A 20,482-nucleotide genomic window follows, 5' to 3' on the forward strand; every position below is an offset into this window, starting at 1 on the left:
CCCATTGTTCCTTCAGTGGTGCTAGTTTCAGTTATTATGCAAATGTACTGTTTATAAGATCGGGGAAACCTGCAGTCAGATGAGACTGAAGAGGTCACTTGGATGAGTGATGAAACGTTTCTCCCACTGAAAACGCTAGGTCCAGATGAACAAAATCAACTTTAGGTGAATATAGACTCTGCGTCACCTTATTAGGTACACCTGTTCAGTTGCCCGCTGTAGCAGATATCTTATTCAGCAGCGATGCATTTAGGTACGTAGACATGGTTAAGATAATCTCCTGGCGTTTAAACTGAGCATCACAATATTAAAGTGACTTTGGCACCAGCAAAAAAACAAAAAACAAAAACCTAAATAAAATAGAAACTAACCAGTGAGCAGCAGTTCTTTGGGTAAATACGTTTTGTTGATGCCAGAGGTCAGAGGAGAAAGACTAGACAGCTTTAAGCTGAAACATTAATTAAAATAACCACTCATTACAACTGACTTATGCAGAAGAGGCCCTCTCACTGCGTAACACATCACTCCTGTCAGCTAAGAACAGCAAACTGAGGCTACAGTTTACACAGGTTTACCAAAACGGAAGAAACACCAGAAAACTAGAAGAAGAAAAAAACGTTGCTTGGTCTGATGAGCCTTGATTTTTGTCTGTGAGAAGGTTCTTAGTCATTCAGGTCATAGTAATCTAAGGAAAGAAAAGCATTTGGAGTTCTTTAAGTTTCTTGTAGAGGTGAAACATTTTAGACATTCATATTTTGGACAGAGAAGATAGTTTGAAAGAAGCCATCTATGTCTACTGTGAATGACCATCTTTGAACAGAGGGCGTGGCTTACGACACAAACTGTCTGCCACCTATAATCCAGTTCTGAGATCCCTTCTCAGACGCCTTAACGCCCACTCACATCTTAGGTCATTTGATCTCAGTAAGTCACATGATAGGGTGGGGCAAGGTCTCACAGTGGGTGATAGTGACCCATTATGACACCCATAATGGGTGTCTAACGCCACATCCTACCTGGGTGTTGTTGCCTATCATGTCCATCCCTTTACTACCACAATGTACACATGTTACTCGAGCAATGTATAATGAATGAAGTGGCCAGTGAGCGTATGTAGATATAAATGTAATTTTAAATATGACTTTATATCCAATAATTTTGGGGTTAGTGAACACAACCATGGGAGAAGGAATAGGTGGAGCTGCTTACAACGTTCCTGGACGGTGCTGAGTTAACTGTGTGTGTATGTGTGTCTGTATGCGCGCATGTGTGTGTGTAGGTGGAATAAGGCTGTTTCACATGTGGAGCTTTGATGATTTTTTCTATACAGTACTTCAAATTATTGTCTTTTGTTTCTATACCAAAGCTAGTATTTTGCACTTAGACTTTGCAGGTCGGACAGCAGAATTTGTCAGCGGAGCAGTCAAATGTTTAATTCTATACTTTTATACTTTTATACTTTTATAGAAATGTTACTTATCTAGGAAGCCATTTTAACCACTGTTAGTGTGTCCACTAAAAAGTGTCTTGGTCTAAACTTTACACACCTAAAACCTTAACATGACAAATTACAAAAAACCACCCATTGCCAGACCTGGCATCAGTAACAAATTCACATTGCACATTGGAACATGCTGTAGCTTATATCTCCTTAATATACAGAAATGCCATCCCAGAAATGATGGGTTGGCTTGAACACTGTCTCAGAAAGTTCTGTTTATGTTGTTTTTGTTGTTTTGACTTTTTTTTTTTTATCCAGTTGTTGTTCAGAATAAGGGAACAACTGGGTTTACTGACACAAAATGATCTTTCTCCTTTTTTTTATACAAATCTCAGAGTAATACTGGAGTCACACAGCAAGCATGCATCAGCTGTTCCTGGATGCAACCGACTACTGCTGTTGTATGATGAAAGGGACTCAGACTCAGTCATACACTAAACAACCATGCAGTAAAACCACATGATGGAGAAAAGTGGCCTCTTCATAAGGCCTATGATGTTCAAGCTGTGAGCAGTACTTTGTGGGAATATTAATAAGGTCTCAGTGGGTCCGATATGACATTTTGTAAGAAATAAGATACGATGTGGCCGCAAATTACTTTGAACAGGAAGGATCATCACCAGCAGATTTCTTACATTAAATTAATTGGTACTGCATTACACGTTTTTGGAATTTTTATGTCTGAAAATAAAAATCACGTATTATCTAAATAAGTGCAGACCATTTAAAAATATTTTTAAAGATGACATTTGATACTAAATCATTGCACACCCCATTAATCAAAAAATGCTTTTAATTACTAATAATTATTGCTTGTTATTATACTTTTTAAGCTAGGAATGATATGTGAGTAAGTCCTTCATTAAAAATCTTCAGGCTATAGAGAAAAATGAATGTCAAGAAAATAGTCTGTATTGTAAAATTACCTAACAGATAAATTACTTACATTAGTTTGTGTTAGATTCGTTGGCTGCACATCCATAATGTCAATCTCCCATTCCACCACATCCCAATGGTGCTCTACTGGACTGAGATCTGATGACTGCGAAAGCCATTTGCCTGCCATGTGATTGGCTGATCCACAGCCACTTTATTAAGTTCACCCAATCGGTTCAATGACTTGCAGTAACAAGTCACTGAATCAGTTGGGTGTTGAGTGTTGAATGTAGAACAGCTTTATTTTTTGAGCAGTAAGGGTATTCTATATCATTTAAGTGGTGCTCGACCTTTAACCTGGTAATGCTTTATCCTTTTCTGCTTAAGGCTCAGGTGAAACCTCTACTCTTTTTCAGCAATTTGAGGCATGATCTCATTGGGCTCATTTGTCTAAAAGTCCAGTAAACAAAGCAAAGGGGAAAAAACACATACATGTGTTTTTTTGGATGTTGCTTCCCTGACTACTCTGAAATAAAACATGTTATGGAAAAAATCTTAAAATCACTGATCCATAGTTATTATAAATTTCCAGGATAAACAAAGTCACTTAGGGAGTTATGCAAAAAGAATTTGCCTTTCACGCACAGTGACACTCTCTGTAGACATGGGAAATGTGGGTGTTTCTGAATACTGATATCTATTTGTTTTCTTGTGTATTTAAACTACTGTATAACATTTGTTAATTAACAAATGGCTAAAAGACTTATGGAAGCCACCAGCACTTTGCATGGTTTGATTATCTGTGAAACCCAGGGCCAGTGATGCCATCTAATTGAAACCACAAGATGGCAGTATATGCACACTGAAAAGTTAAAGAACGGCCAACTCTCTGCAGAAGTTTTAACAACATTTAAAGCTGTTTTCACTGCGAAACATTGAAATGGACTGCTCCACTAACAAAGCTACATGGTGAGGATAAATTTACCCTTATTAGGTCTGAGCCCCTGTGTCATTGTGATACCATGTCCCATGGCTTATGAACAGATAAAAATTCAAAATCAAGGCTTTCGTCTCTCAAGTTTAGTCAAATTCTATACAAAACCGGGCAGTATTCAGCACTCTGCATCCCTATAACCTCTGACTTTGATACAAGATTTAATTTGTGTCAATTGTCATTCTTTTTTGAAAATATCTTAAACATTTACAAATATAAATATATTTCTACCTAAATCCCCTTTTTACTGATAATCCTTGAAGCTGTTTATCAATATTAGACATGTATTAATATGAAGTCTACCTTTAAAAAAAAGCAAATACAAAAAAAAGCAATGCAGTGCAGAATTGAAATGCTCACACTATTAAAGTATGTAATTCAATCAAAAAGCACAAAAAAACAAACCCATTCAGTTGGATTTTCTGTGTGTGTTATGATGATTTAAACAGATCAGCTGCATTATCAGTACAAGGAAAATTCAAAATTTATATTATTTGGCATTTGGGGCTTTTGATTGTATATCCCTGTGGCTATTCTTTGACCGACTTGGAAGACTCGATCTCTCATTGTCTGAGAGGATTAGCGAGGCATAATGCCACAAGGCCTGTGTTTGGCTAGATGAAGAGTGTTAACACATTGCTGGCAGTCATGCAGACAGCCCTCCAGGGATTGAAGGAATAAAGGTCTTTCAAGATAACAAGATTTCAAGAGCTTGAATTCAAAGAAGGTCCAATTTAATTTCATAGCTGAAGGTTTCATTCAGTGGTGACGTCTGACTCCAAGTTTAGCCTTGGAAAAACAAAAAACAAAAAAATTCTGAAAATTATAATGTGCATACCAAATATGTTTCTTCCAAATCACATGCCGGTGTATCTCTGGATTTATGCGATCTACCTATGAGTGTGGATTTGGTCCGCCACACTGCATGATTGCAGACTAACAAAATAATAATTAGAGCATAATTGTACTGAATCACTGCTCAAGTTGGTGAAGACTGATGCTTGAAATATAAAGGCTGGGCTTTACTGTATCTTTCTGTTCTTATTTTTCTGATTTTGATGTGGGTGAGACATCCTCTCTGAGAACAACATCAATCAAACTGCAACAGTCAGGAGGTTAAGCCTGTCTAATTGTCATGTGACTCCACTTCTATGGATTTGCAAAGGATGAGCATGGTCCTAGCAGTCTGGAGGCAGGAACACAGACAGAGGGAAAGGTTAATACCACTTGTGGTTTTTTCTCCTATTGCCATCATTTGGTTATGTAACACAATTGTCCTCAAGGGTAAGAGTTCCACACGCATAACTACTGAATAACAGCATGAAGTATACAGTAGTTTACAGTTGGCATCCACCAGGAGCAATCTTTAATATCCTGCGGTTTACTGTCAATAGTCTGAACTATTAATGTTTTCTATAATTTATGAGTTTCACTAACAGGGGGCACAAAAAAGCTTTAAGGCTTCATGTTGAGGAACTCTCTCTGATACTGTATGTGTTCAGGGATCAAACTGTAGGTTTGAGGAGAGCACATGAGAAGCATGCAAAAGTTTCTGGTAGTTGCATCACGTTACCGTGTTGCTATTTTGCGTCATACAAGATTTTTGGAATTGAACAGTGGGTTTAGCTTGCTTTTACAGTGGAAAACAAAGTGACAAATAAGCAACAATACAAAACACCCTCAGTTTACTGTGATCATCAACTTCTGACTGAACTTTATTCCATGATAGATAAACAATTTCTTGGATCCTGGAAATGCTACATCATAGGATGTGGAAAAATGTGGACGATTATTACTTTTTTTTTATTGCTAATGTTTTCCTTAGCTATGAGGGTTCGCCACAGGAACTCCATCAGCTCTGCCTGCATACCACCCTGTCTCTAACATCCTCCTCTGTCACACCAAATCTCAGCATGTTATCTTTTACTACATCCACAAATCTTCTCTTTGGTCTTTTCCTCCTGCCTCGCAGCTCCATCTTCAGCATCATTTGTCCAGTGTATCTAGTATCCCTTCTCTGCAAGTCTAAACCATCTGCAAGTCTGTCTCCAAAGCACTCAACCTGAGATGTCCCTCTGATACACTAATTTCTAATCCTTTAATTAGGTCATTTAAACTAGACCATACATCACTAAAATGAAGCCTGGGTTTGGCCAACTAAATTAAAAAAAGGCGGTTGTACTAAGCTGATTTAAAGACCTTTCTTTCATTGTATTTATATGTGTGCATTTATACTGAGTTATTTTTACCCATTTAATTAAGAAATTTTATTAAAACAACCTGTCATTATCGCCTGTCACTTTCTGTTTAATATTTCTATAAGACAAAAACTGTCACTTGGCAAACTTAAATTAAATCTAATATATCTAATACAGAGAGAAACGCTTGGATGCAAGTAAGACCTACACACAAAACCTATCGCACACCTACGGGAGATACTGACTGAATAAAACGAACAACCCTAAAACTGAAGTAGGATTGACTGACACTTCAGGCAGCCAATCAACTCCCTCTAAACTGTGACTCGAGTCACTGTTTGCGGTTCCGTGATTGCTATTGGTTGGATTAAACAAGGGAAGCTGACGTAATCATTGCGCGGGTCTGTCAAAAAAAGTATCTTAATTTTACCCACCTAACGCTTCTGCTGAAACTCGTAATGACTCTATGGCTTTAGTTAATGTTCGGGTGAATTTTGTAAGTCTTCGGGAAAATTGTTACTCTTAAGGCGCATTTTTTTCGTTAACGGAAAGTCGAGCGTTACGTGACAGTCAATAAATTGGATTAGCGCTAAGTCAAGTCACCGGTGAATGATAGTATTGTAAACCTGGCTAGCTAGCTAAACGGACAGGTGAGACTGAGCACTAAAACGTTAAAAACGCTTGGACTTAGTGTTGTTATGTGCTAAGCATTTTCCTTTGTGTGGTCCTCTAGCTCTTCTATCGTCTGCATGCAATAAGAGGTTTAGGTCTTCAGTAGCTGTCAGCTGGTGTAGAAGTCATTGGGCCATCATGGAGAGTTACAGTCAGCGGTTTGAATCCACCACCGGACGGGACAGTAAATCTCAAAAGAAGAAGGGCTCCACTTCGTCATACACCGATGACGGAGACCGCAAACCAAAATTTGTAAGTATGAAAAGACTAAAACGAGCTTTGGTTTTATTCTAACGGTATGATACAGAAAGCATTTGATAAACGCTGCAAATAGATGGTCACTCAGTGTTTACATGCAGTTATATAAGCCCCATTCCGTGCTTGAAGTTATGCTTTCCCTATGATACAACCAGCCACAGAGAAGGACATTGATGTGGACAGAACAGTACATGGGTAGATGGCCCTCCATATAAGGAATGTAGCAGACACCTTGGATCGGTATTTTCTATTACTTTCAGAACGACCAGTTTGGATAGACAAACAACCACGGGTAAACCTAGACCTAGTGGTGAAGATGTGTCATGCCTTGGTAATGTGCTTACATGTCTGGGGAGGCTGAGAGAAACGAATAGTTAACAAAGCACAGGAGGCTACACAAGTAATGTTTTATATGGTAGAATTTCTTCGAGAGCCATGACCTTGAGTCTTTGTTGACTTTGCATGTAGGAAATCAAAAGGTTAAAATTAGCACAGGGTTTAGCTGACACTAATCCATGCATTCCCTCCTACAAACAAGACAGCATTTAGTCTCTTTGGTATTTGTCTGTTGTTGTTCTTCGGCTAGTCTAGCTGTGTAAACAAAAACATGTTATTTTTTTGTTTGTTTACACAGCTAGACTAGCAATTAAAAAAAAAACAAAAAACAACCCAAAACTCTTCTCATTTTCTCATAGGAGACTTGCTTGTGACACAGATCTCTTTAAAGCATGCTCAACCTGTGCTTGACCCCTTTCTTATGAGAGTGTTACTACAAGTCAAGTTCCTGTGGCCACTGTTCAGAGATTCCAGTGGAAAATGAAGCAAAATTTAGTCTTTCTCAAATGGTTTCTGTCCACTCCCACTGATGACCTGTTCGTTTAACATCTGACACTACAAGCCATAATAGGAATTCGGATTCACCTTCTTTGATTAGTGTACAGTGCTGGATGAAAGTTGAGTTTGAAGCATAAACATGTTTATATACTGTGCATAAGAATTAAAACCTGATAAATATTAACTCACTGATTTAATATTTGAGAAATATGTTGCAAACACATTACCAGAGTCTCTGGTAACTTGAGATGGCCATTGTTATCTGGTCACTTTATACAAAACTATAGCTAATATGATGATTGGCATGCTACAGTAACATTTCATGTCTACTCATTCAGCATAAATGCAGGAAACCTATTAAAGTAAATTTTAAATGGTGTTCAAGAAACAAATCATGGAGTATCTACAATGTTTCTATCCATTCTCCAAATCCTTTACTAGACATATTTGATGTAGTCAGGCTATGCTACTTCTTTATATTTTTATTACTAACATAATTTAATGTGGTTTTGTTATATATTATTTATTGATATTATTAGACAAGTGGATAGAAATTGAGTTTCAGTGGTTCGAAATATGCCATAAAAACTTGAGTCTAAGCCTGCCTGTTTAAAGGTGACTGTAGTACTTTGAATCCATCTGCAGGACCTTGCTGAATCTGTGATCTCATGGATATGTAGTTGGGAAAGCAAGAGGACAAAGCCTGTTCTTTTTCCCCAGCCAGGTTTCTTTTAGATTGCTTGATCCAAGACAAAGGTGTTGGAAGGTGTTAGAAGCCTTGGTCTTGCTATGATGGTGGAAGTTACAAAATCTGCATTCAGTCTAAAATGACTGCACCAGCCAGATGGGACCAAGAGCTCTCAGCAAATCTTCCTTCCATCAACCACAGGTGTTTGGTGTAAACAAAGGTGTCCAGTCAAGTGTTGGACACCTTCCTGAGACTAATTTAGAAGGCTTTTATTTTATTGCCTAGTCTGCTAAGAAATGTTAAGACAACTTTATAATTTCTGTTTTAGCCAAACTCTTTGTTCCATAAGTAACTTTGCTCATAGAAAATGTGCAGCATATAGCATAGCACAATCTCAGTGGACTTCATCTCACATGGAATGAGGCCTTTTGATGTCTTTGCTGTGACTCGGCTCAGGTGGTAATTTTTAGAAGAGTGTTTCAGTGCCTAATTTGTAAGTTAGGAGGATCTGCAACACAGGGAGGCTGCTGTTCCGGCATGATCCGGCACAAAGTAATCCCTGAGTGTTAGTGTCTGTCTGGATGAGAGACGCCAAGTTGCTTTCACAGGATCTTTAAATTAGGAGTGCCTTCCTCTTCTTTTAAAGAGGAAATACCAAAGAAGCGAGGTTTTCTTCAGTTGATAGAGTTAACTACAAGTTAGTGAATTTTTCTATGACATCCAGTTTCAATAGAGGCAGTATCCGAAAGCCTAAGTAATGAGTTGTTGCTGTGGAAACAAAACTCATCTTAAAGCCAACGCCTGCTTTACTAGGATCTCCAACATTTTTTGAATGCCTCTTGGCAAGGGGAGCAATGTAGACCATCCCCATCTATATATAACACCCCACACATGCTGGTTTTATTCTTGATTCACCTTCTTGTCAGAATAACATCTGGATTTCTTAAGATTTCTCCATCTCTGTGTATTTTGTTTTTAACCAGTAACAACGAGTATTGAAAAACCGCAGCTTGCATTAGTGGGCTTTCTTTTACAGCTTCTCGTGACCTTTGCTTTTGCCTCTTGAAAGCAGAGGTCACCACCATCTCCTCTGCCACAGCTGTAATGCAGGATGTTAGTTTTCTTAACAAGTTAACTGAAATTTTTGTCTGCTGGTAAATGTGCTATATCCATGGTGCGTACTCTCCCAAAGATTGTTCAAAAAGCACTTTATATCTGGTGTAAACATGTCAGATCAGTGTGTTAATGTAGTTGTGAGATGCCTTTTTGCCCTTTTATTTTTTTCAAATGGACTAACTGAAGGACTGGAATTGCTGTGGCCATAATGAATTTTACTTTATCAGTAATTACCGTGTTTGGCAAGTTTTTCTTTCATCACAAAAATTTCCTTTATATAGTTTTTAATTGGTAGTTATTTTGTTGTGTGGCTTTTTGGCCAGTTCCTATCATATTCCAGCAGAGGTAGAACTAAAATGATAAAGTGATTACTGTTGTTATTTAATTAAATTGGAAAATAATATTTTTGAGAAAGACCTCATAGATGACTACATGTAACAGGTGTTAAGGAAATCTGTTTTGTGTGGCTGAAAGAAAAAAAAAAACAGTATATTGAATTTTTAAATAGTCAAATATCTGTTTTGGAATAGGTCTTAAAATTTGTATTGGTCAGGCTCCATGTAGCAGTTCATTTGTGATAGAAATGTTGTTTTATATGGTGACCATGTAAAAGCTTGATAACAACAAAAAAAGTCCTGCCAAAATTAATAACCCACACAGATGCAAATATTCTAACACTGGCAAATGGTAAACGGTTTTGCCTAGAGGCAACTTTGTCAAAAATGTCATGTTTGGTACTTGGTGATGCAGGTTTCTGGGACATGTGCTGTTTTTAAAAAAAAAATAATGAATAAATTAATTTATTTAAATCAGCTGTATATCTGGCACACCATGGACATTTGGGAAGCAAAACACATAGTCAGGCCAGTTCTATTAAAGGCAGCGAGTCTTTGCTGATTTAATTGACAGAAGAATTAAGTGCATCTTCCTGATATTTTTGGATCATTCATTAAACAGAAACTTCTATTATGTGCATGAGTATGCAGACCTCCCTGCCAGTTGTTGGACTGGTGTTGATGTTTTGCGGAGTCGTACTGTCCACTCCATTTAAAAGAAACATTTTTTTTAATTGAATGTGAATGTAAAACACCATTGTAACTCTTAGAATGTCAAAATAAGTGTAACAGAGTAGGGATGAATCAATACAGACATTTCACTGTCTGTATTCTTTTTAGATTATGCTGTATGCTGCAAAAAATGGGGCATGTGTGTTTAATTGAAATGAAGCAAATTCTTGAAGCCTGAATGTAAAAATGTGCTCCAGAAGTGTTTGTTAGAATATTTGGTGCTTTTGTGTATCCTGATTTGTTTCTTTTTCCTCCCCACTTATAGCACTTACCCTTTAGAAACATCACAGATGATGTGGTAAGCTTTGACAAACTGATATGCTTACTTCTGTGTGTGCTTTGTGTCATCGATCTCTGCAACATCTAACGTCACCTTACTTGAGGTCACTGCATCTGCTTATTTTGAGCATCATTAACAAAACCAAAACAGTCAGGCATTGGAGCCATTAACATCACAGGACAGACTTCTTGTTTGTAGTTTGTTTTATATTACTAGCATTGCATTCTAGTTTATTAATAACTGTTTTTTTTATTCTGCTTGACTACTAACCATTTAAATGTGCTCATAATCATCTAAACTTGACACTGGAAAGTCTGGAGTAATTTTTTCTATTTTTAATTGTGCTTTCTTTCTTTCTTTCTACAGCTGGACAGATTTGCCAGTATACGGATTCCCGGTAGTAAAAAGGAGCGTCCACCCTTGACACAATCTAAGCACAATGCAAACGACTGGTCCAGTTCTTCATCCTCCACCTCACATCATTTTGAGGAACTGTCGTCAAAGATAAACTCAGAAAAGGAGATCTTGGCTCTTTTTGAAAAGATGATGGTGTGTCCTTTTCTTTTTGTACAGCAATTTTACATTTCATTAAAAAAAAAAAGTGCTAGGAGTGACTAAGTGATAAAGATATTCAAAAAGACAAATAATCAATTTACACAAGTGATGATATTTTTCAAACTTTCATTTTAGTTCAGTAGTTTTATGATCATGGGCACAAAGCAGCTGATATTTGGTTGCTGACCCTAGAAACAGTGCAGAATGCTAATGTCTTCCAGGGTGGGTTATGCATTCAAAAACGGCATCAATATTGTAGTTTTTTTTCCTTTTTCTTTTTTAGGAAGACATGAACTTGAATGAGGACAAAAAGACTCCTTTGAGAGAAAAGGACCTCAACACAAAGAAAGAAATGGTCATTCAGTATATATCAACTGCCTCTAAAACTGTAAGTTTTTAAATATTTAAAATATTTCACCTATTTTGAGTTTTAATTATCTGACATTTTATATTTATGTGGTTGAATGTTTGCATTGAAACATGTGTTGTTGATGCTTTTAATTAGCAGTGTCTAGCAGCCTGAAGAAGTTTGATTTTCATACTTTCTAACTTTTTTGAGTGGAAGGTAACTGGTTCAGTGTTGGTAATGTGAGGTACCATCCACATGTGTTTTGGTAAACATTGCGTTTTGACCTTTTTGGAGTTTGAAGTCACAGAAAATGAAGCTTTTGAAACTGTTTCTCTATAAAATTTGAACTTGGAAAATGATTGTGTCATGCAACATCACATGTGTGTGCATTTATCTCCTTTTTAAACATAAGACTATGCCCCATGTTATTGTTTATAGGCCTTTGATTGGCCAGCTTTTCTGCAGTTCGAGTATATGAGCAACTGTTGTTTGGCACACTTTTGACAGCATTTGACATATATTTTTTGCATTTTTATGTGGATGGAAATCTTTTAACAACAAAAGTGGAAAATCCCGCTTTAAATGGTGCGTGTGAATGTAGCTTGAATTTTAGGGCTAAATATTAGAATATTTGTTCACTGGTTTTCAGTTTTTGGCACCTGTTTAATTGTGTTCTTTAAATGTAGAAGGATATACTTGCCTTGAGTACTCAGCATCTCTCTCACTCACAGGAGTTATCATGACACTTAAGTTAACATTGTTGTTGTGAACAAACAGCTCAGTTAATGTTAAAATAAAATGTATTTATTTATTTTTTATACCACTTAAGACCAAAAATCTTTGAAGAGGAGTGCAACGTCTCGCTTTCTACATAGGCACACACTCTGTTTAGTGAGCAGCAGAGGCGAATGAGCTCTTTGCATATCTGCATTATTCTTGCTGTGTTTTTGTTTTTTGGCCCAGACATGGAGGTGGATTCATTTTATTTTATGATTATAGCAAACATTTACTGCAGGTAATAAAGAGTGACTGGAAAATAGGAAAACAAGTTATTTCTGTGACAGTCATATTATTGTTGATTGATCACAGTATGTAGCATACAGTATGAGGTACAGGATATTAAAGGATATAAATATTTTAAGCTTCCACAAGTCATTGTAAAGCATCAATATATCATTTTTCTTGCATGAAAAAGCTTCCTGGTATCCTGACATTGTACTTGTCTTTTGCACTTCTTAAAAGTTAATGTTTTAGCTGAAGAAATGGGTAGGGCAAAAAAACAAATAATTGTCATTATGAACAGTAAAGCCTATTCATATTTGATAGCTACAGGTTTTCTGGTTAAGTTGCCATCATGTGTTGCAAAGAAGTATGAAATTTATTATATTTGTTATAACCAGACATCCCTTCAAGTTTGCCTTAGGCTGTCTATCCTTGTCTCTAGTTACCATGGTGACTGGCCTGCATTTGTTACCTTTCATACCTGCATGGTAAAAAAAAATGTGGGCACCAACCAAAGAACAGTAAAATTAATTTCTTTAAGAGAGCAGATTTATAATACTCTGCATTTACTTAAGAAGTGGTTCATTATGTGTTTTTGGAGAGAAGTTCTGAGAAAAAGGTCAAAATTTCTGAGGAATTGTGGTGTCACTGAGTTAAAAACACTAAGCAAGGTGAAGTATATATCAACACAAATGTTTTTACTTTTTACACAAAGAAACTTGATTTTTTTCTTGTTTTTGCTTGTTTAATGTGCCATCAAAATAACAACAACAACAACAACAATGCAACCTTCTCAATCATGTTGCTGCTTTGCCAATTAACCTTTAATTTTTAAACTGATGTATGCCACTTGCTTTTCTAGCCTGTGAATTTGGAGATAGCCTTGGAGAGAAACAATTTCCTTGTATGTTGTCACAAAAAATAATTGCTGACCTTTGACATTGTGTTTTGATTTATGTGCAATGCCCCTGCTGTGTAGGAAATTGAGTTTTGCCTTGCCTTAAATTGCTTTCAAAGAATCTTCAAAAATATGATTCCTCACTCCTCGATCAACTGAAGCTGAGCATGGGGAAAATTTATGTTAAGACATGTCAAATGGTCAGAATCTGTGTAAAAGGGTTTATCCAAAATCCATGTGTATTGTTTTTAATTTGAAAATATAGCACATGGTTTAGCACACAAAAGTCTACTGCATGGGCCTCAAACATGCAGGCAGGGGCTAGAATTGACCCACTAATGGGTCCATGTGGAGTAGGGCTTTGCCATATCGTATACCTGTAAAAAGTGTACTTTTAAAAGTGTTATAGCATGATGTTATTGCTATACATCCCCTAGTACACACAAAACAGAAGTCGTGAGTCATGGTTTGTCTGAGAGCATGTTAGCATGTCGGCCTCTGCTAACAACTTAATACCGTTAACAAACATAAGGAGCTAGTTCAACAACCTTCAGTAAAGAGCAATGCCAATACTTTGCAAATTAAAGAAAAACAAATGTGCTAAAGGTAGAAACAACACACATTTGTTTCACCATTTTATATTGGCAACTGGTGCAACCCTAAAGTAAACAGATTACTCAACCAAGAATTGATACTTCCGCTCGCTAGTTGCACTCCTTAATGACAGGAAGTGCCATGCTTGGGTGGCGTTGTTGCACAGTGGTAAAGCAAGATACAGCTGGTTAGAAAACTTGACCCAAAATAACACAAACATCCCTGGTCAAAACTATTTTTCAGTTTTCTTATCTGACAGTATTGTGAAGTTCCTACAGAGTTGCATGAATAATTTGCTTTAGTTACTGTAGTGTTAAATTAAAGTTTTAAGCAGTCATGCTATACGTGTACGCTACTTGGGCTGCACTATGTTAGTGCTTACATTTGCTTTTTTACTATGTCATTTGATATAATGCTGTGTGCCACTAATATTGCACTACGATGCTTCTGCTGCTGGAAAGTTGTTTCAGTAGATTAACACTTTGATTTAGATTGTGTCTCATCAGTGACAGTAGCTCATTGGCAAAGGTGGATAGAAAATGCTGTTCATTTACTTGAATTAATAAATGTTGCTACCCACTATCTTTTTTTCCTTTCATCTGAAATATGATTATTGGAAATTTTCTTGAAATATTGTGATATAATTTTGAAGCTATACCACCCACCCATGCAAAGTGTGAAAATTCCAGGGAATTTGTTATATCTTAAATTGTTTAATAAATCGCACTGCTGTTCTTGGTGAAGTGGTCAGAGTATTACTACCATGGAGTGAATATGTACAGAAAGTATATACAGATCTTATCAGGCTGTTTGAATAAAAAGTTTAAAAATAAATGAGTTTAGCTCTAAAAGTTTGTGCATAATCTCACTCCAATCTGTAGTGAATATTTAATATGACATCTTAGACTTTTTTTGTGAAAGTTTTTGTAAATGAATGGTTCATTAACATCAGACCTTACTTGTGCTTCTACATTAAAAGAAGGGTATGTTATTATGTTGTTTAATTTTTTTTTTTTTTTTTTTTTTTAATAAGCTGGTCTGTCTCACTTCAAGATCAAATTGGGCTGTATGTGGCCTTTTAACTAAAATGTGTTTGACACCCCTGGTCTATTGTATGTTAATACAATGCTCACATAAATGGTACATTATGAGTGCACATAATCCTTCTCCTGTACACACTAGCTTTGGGTCAAGTCTCTTTGAAATTCAGGTGGGTGTCTTCCAAAATGTATTTTCTGTGAAGGTTTCAAGAGTGGAGTACATCCCTGACCAACCTTAGAACTCTAATCAGGCAGTATTAGAAAAAACACTAAACAATGAGTCACTGGTCCATTTTGGCTATAACCTCAGTTGAAATGATTATTAAAAGAAAATCATGTGTTATGCTCCAAGTCCACATTTTAACATACGAAGCTTTTAATGCCTCTGGAGTCTATCCATGTTATGTGGATGGACTTGCTGTCACTGGGCAAACAGGGTGCCACGAATGTTCCTTTAATAAGAAACACCAGAAGGACCCGGGCCTGTTTCTACCAAGAGCAGCAATCATACTTTCCTCTTGCTGCTGAAAGCCCAAGAGATCCTGAAAAACAAACTGCCTAGTCATCATCATTTCTCACCAGGATGGGAGAGGCAGTTGATCATTGGGCTTGAAGAGGAAAAGAGAGGGAGGCAGACACTTTCTGTATCCTTGATGGTCTGTTGTGCAGCCAGGCAGTGGTTTGTTTTTGTGAAATTGCCACCACCATTCGACTTAACTCAGCACCGAGCAAGAGACATACAAAGTGGGAGTCAGACTAAGCTGATGATGCTTGCAATCAAGAACCAATTTGTAAGCGGAGCAGAAATGACATGTTTTAGCCGTGGTAAAAACACTGGAGGGTTCTGATGTTGTGCGAGTGATAGATTCATAGGACTACTATCTGAAATGAGTGGAGTGCTTCGATGTGTTTTGTGGTGATGAGCATGAGCCATGTTGTGAAGTCCAATAGATGGTGGAACACATGCCAAATAAAATGTTTTCCCAGAGTTCAATCAGGACAACAAGCTACTCAACAATCAGTATCACATGAGCTAAAGCTATACTTTTCTGGCTGCCATTTCAAAAGCTTGTATACCTTTGCCTTTCCTATATGTGTAACAAGCTTCTATTTATTGGGCTATAAGACTGTTTGCTGCTATGCGATACATTCTTTGAATAAAAATAGCAGGTTTTATCACGGAAGTTTTGAAAAGTAAATATATTTGTATTGTTTTGAGATTAAAGAGGCCTTTCTGTATATATTTCTATAGAGTAGGGCTTTATAGAAGAGGTGTGAGGTGAGAAACACACTGGATATATTTCTTTTTTTTCTTTTTCTTTTTTTTTTTGCCAGCCCGTTGGGATTAGGGATTACATATTTCTTCAGATAGTGATACATGGTGATATCTGAGGTCTTTGATCAATCAATAACGTTACAGAAAGTAAGTTTAGCTTTAACTCTTTACCACCCACCCACACAAAAGCAGTAGTACGCCTTACTAGTGTCTTGTCAGGCTATAAAAAGGAAATTCATGGTATAGTTGGGCAATTTAAACAAAAACAAACTTTTTATTTTTACTTGGCAGAATTTGCAGGGCTGTATTTAAGCGATTTCTTCTTCCTTTCTTTTCATTTTACAGGGCAGCTTGAGAAACAGCCATCAGATATCTCCCCAGGAATTCCTTAGTGAGCTGAAGTCAGGGGTCATGGATGAACGTCTGTTTTCCTGTCTAGACTCACTGCGAGTGTCCCTTACCAGCAACCCCGTCAGGTATTGTACAAGATTCTGACACTAAAAGTGGACTTGCCCTCTTTAGGTTTAATTCCCCTCTCTTGTCTCTGGTCGTTTATTATTTGACAGTACACTGTATGGAGTCACCAGACTATATACCTTTCTTTATGTAGTATTTCTGTCTCTTATTTTCTCCTCTGTAAGTTCTATTACTTCAAATTTAGTTCATATTAATCTAACCATCCTTTAATCATAATGTTTTTGTTTTTTTTGGCGTGCAAGTTTAAGTGTTTTGCTGTCATAATGGCAAGTGTCAGTTATAAAATGTCCAGTCAGTACTGTTGCTAACACACTGACATGTTGTGATGGTTGTTGCTTTATTGCATCTTTGAAGCGCTAAAAGCAAACAAACAACTAAGACCAGCTCAATACTGAACTGTCATGTGTCACTCCTGTCAGGGTGCACGCCAGCATCTTGTAGAAAGTTGCCTGCTTGCATTATAAGTGTTACTGCCCTCAGCTACCTAAGCTGTTTGCGGAAAAAGTAAACAAAAAAACAAGATTTCTTGAAGGTTTAGGTGCCGGACATTAGGTTTGATCAGGTTATTTAACCAGTGTCTGTCTTCTCATATTTTTTTTAGACTTTTCTCATTCCATATTTATAGTAATCAGATAAATACTAAGATGTACTCTATTTATCTAAGGTTTGGGAAAATAAATGCGTATTAAATGCAAAAGGTTTGTTGGAAGGTCGCTGCCAGAAGGTGCTTAATTACTTCAGTTATTTAGTTACGGTTGCAATGAGAGGGCTCTTTCACTCTCATTTCTCTTTCACAGATATTTTCTCTGACAATGAGCATCTGACATTTTTTACATTTTTAGCAGTCTTTCTTAATCTTGTCATCTAGACCATGCACCATATTTTGAACTGAAGCAGTAGCATCAGCATCAACGCTGCTCAGTTTGTGTTCATATTTGCATTTTATATTGGTTGTAATATATATTTTTTTTACTTTCATGTTCACTTTGAGCATAGTTTTCTCTATTTGTAAGGCTAATCTAATGGCAGAAATGAGTCTTACAGCAATCAATACTGCCTTTTAGCAGTTTTTGTTTTGTTAAAGAACAGTGATTAAACTGTAAATCTTGTATCAATATTGATCTAGGTGACTATAATAAATGTGGCTAATGTAGCTATGGTGTAACTTATGTGCCACTCTCAATGCTAATGTGGCTCTATGACTAAACCTCACTTGAAAACTGTGTTCCACTGCACTGTTAGGTACTTTATGTACTCTGTGATGATGTTAAAACATTGATTCCGAAGATCGGACACTGCTTTGTGGTTTGATGGTTTGAATGGTGAGCACAGACATTCAATGAAGTCACCACTCGTGATGACAGACTGTCAGTCTTTTGTAAAATAACACAGTCTGGTTTCATCAGAACTCTACCTAAGCTGAAAACATTGGTTTGGATGTTGATCAGTGGTTTTTTTTCTTCCCCCTCTGCACTGATGCAAACAGCTTACACATTTTCATAATATAAGGGTTATCTTACTAGTATAGGCTGTAAGACTTTTACGCTTCCTGATCATGCTCTCTGTGCTAGAGCACGCAAGCTGAGTTAATTTGGTACTAATTTGGCACTTTTACAGTCTCACAGTGTGATTCTCGACTCCTTTACTGTATCCACCGCAGCGCCCCCCCCCCACTTCTTTTTTTTTTTTCTTTTTAAAAGGAAGGCCACAGTGCTAGACCACAGGACCAGCAAAGCTACAACATGCAATTGTATTAAATGGATTTGATAAATGGATCTGACAAACAAGTGGAAATTGGTTTTTCATTTTTTATTAAAACTGACCTTCAGGTTTAAGTGCTCTTTTTTTTTTTTTTTTTTTTTTTTTTTTTTTCAGTTTAGCTATATAGTAAAGTTTAGCAACAATGTGCAAAGAAACTTTGAATGCTCTTCCTGTCATATACAACTACTACTCATGAACTACATGTCAAAATTTGCAAACTGATCATATACATAAAAATAGTTATGCAAAGTAAGAAAGGCAAGGCTGAGATGGTTTGCACACGTACAGAGAAACAATCGTGGATATATTGGACAAGGGATGTTGAAGATGGAGCTGCCAGGGCCACAGAGAGTGTTGGATGTAGTGAAGGAGGACATGCAGATGGTTGGTGTGACAGAGGAGGATACTAGGGATAGAATGAGATGCAGGCAGATGATTTGCTGTGGAGACACTTAAAGATAAGAATGCCTTACCTGTGTCATTAGTTAATTGTACTTCCATATGCAGCTTAATGGTTTTTATTGAGGTTGTAGTTTGCAGTGGTTTTCAAACAGACTGGATTTTAAGGACTGGTAATTCAAAGTTTAGCTCATCCTCATTTATAAACAGGACGTCAGGAAGAGTGCAAAAAAACAAAATTACAGCATCTAAAATACATTTGTAGTTAAATTAATACTTTAAAAAATGTGATGAAAGTGTCAAAGGTTGAATGTATGCATCAGAAGTTGTGCTAGATTACTTTATATGTACAACTGAACCAAAACAAGTGATTTTTACGAGTTATGTTAAAGTGGTAGGCTATGTGTAATATAGCTTCAATATAAAAGTCATAAGTCATGTTTTCTCTACTAATGCATTTATGGCATTAGAAAATCTAAAAAGTCTCAGGCTTATAATTTCAGATTTACCTATCAAAATTTCTTTGATGGTACTGAAATGTTATTTCAATTTCAAAGTTTTCAGAAGGGAGTAAGAAATGTTCATGATTATATGATATTCAAAGCTAAAGTATAATTTTAATAGAATTAATACTTGAGGCATGATCTATGTTTTAGGAGTACTGTATTCTTAGTAGTCAGTGAGAGCAATGTCGTTTAGTGCTCACTCTGTGAAATGACCCCTTTTTCTATTGCAGATGTTCCACATTGCTGCGATTTTAGCCTCCTCCTTCTGTCCCTAGAGAGCCCTCCTGTAGTCGGTTAACTTGCTATGAACAGGACAACATTTTAAAGTTAATTTTTTATATCTGGTTCATAACCGCCTTAGCAGAGTGCAACACTGTGCTGCACTGCCTGGGAACCTTGGAGCCATTCTCCTGAGACTGCGTTAGAAGTCAAGCTACCTTAGCTGTGAAGTTAGCCAGATAAGGTGCTTCATTTTTCTCTTTGATTTATGACTGTTTTTGTTTCCCATGGAGAGGGATGATTAATTTGTTTTCTTTTTTCAATGCTTTTTTTCCCTTATTCCCCTTTTCGTGTCTTTCTGAAATGATACCCCTCAGTTAAATATTGCTGTGCTTCTTTTGCATCTGATGGTGTGCTGTGATTACAGTAAGGCTGTAATCAGTGAGCATTAATAAATCCTCAGTGCAACATGTAAATACCAAATAGAAAATGGAAAAATCACACTTGGAGAGCTGCTACTCAAGAAAAAATAGAGTGAACTGACCAGTAGGTCCCAGCTTTTTCAGAGGTGTTAGAGTTCATCTCTGCAACTAAATCTTCCATAAAATTCAAAATTATAATTTTTTAATAATATAATTATAATTATTATTCAGCTAAACATGTACTGACATGACACGTGACACTGATGGAGCTCATTTGTATTGCTCATGTTTGTATATTACAAAAAATCAAAGCAAATGATGTAGCTCTTTTTTTTAAAGTCAGAAGCATGTTTTGGCACCAATGTATGAGAACCTACAATACACTACATGGACAAAAGTATTGGACCCTATGCCTTTTAAATTTGGGTGTTTTCAGTCCTGTTGCCATAGGTGATAAAATCAAGCAACTAGCCATGCTGTCTGCCTTTACAAACATTTGT

General features: G+C 36.7%; 1 protein-coding gene across 5 annotated transcripts in view; it reads left to right on the plus strand.

Moving 5' to 3' along the window:
• The first annotated feature begins 5,956 nt into the window (after window positions 1–5,956).
• The window catches only part of LOC116312213 (protein diaphanous homolog 3), a 163,534-nt gene continuing 149,008 nt past the window's right edge, over window positions 5,957–20,482 (plus strand). For 3 of the 5 annotated variants that reach the window (XM_039609251.1, XM_039609274.1, XM_031729576.2), the window contains exons 1-6: window positions 5,957–6,219; window positions 6,303–6,493; window positions 10,470–10,502; window positions 10,851–11,033; window positions 11,323–11,427; window positions 16,544–16,674. In XM_039609251.1, coding sequence (XP_039465185.1) covers window positions 6,380–6,493; window positions 10,470–10,502; window positions 10,851–11,033; window positions 11,323–11,427; window positions 16,544–16,674 — 566 coding nt within the window. In that variant the 5' untranslated portion in view covers window positions 5,957–6,219; window positions 6,303–6,379. The remainder of the gene's footprint in view (window positions 6,220–6,302; window positions 6,494–10,469; window positions 10,503–10,850; window positions 11,034–11,322; window positions 11,428–16,543; window positions 16,675–20,482) is intronic. The other 2 variants (XM_039609267.1, XM_039609271.1) reach the window with 1 other exon arrangement.

The sequence above is a fragment of the Oreochromis aureus genome, linkage group 1 (assembly GCF_013358895.1).
Source record: "Oreochromis aureus strain Israel breed Guangdong linkage group 1, ZZ_aureus, whole genome shotgun sequence".
NCBI classification, from domain to species: Eukaryota; Metazoa; Chordata; class Actinopteri; order Cichliformes; family Cichlidae; genus Oreochromis; species Oreochromis aureus.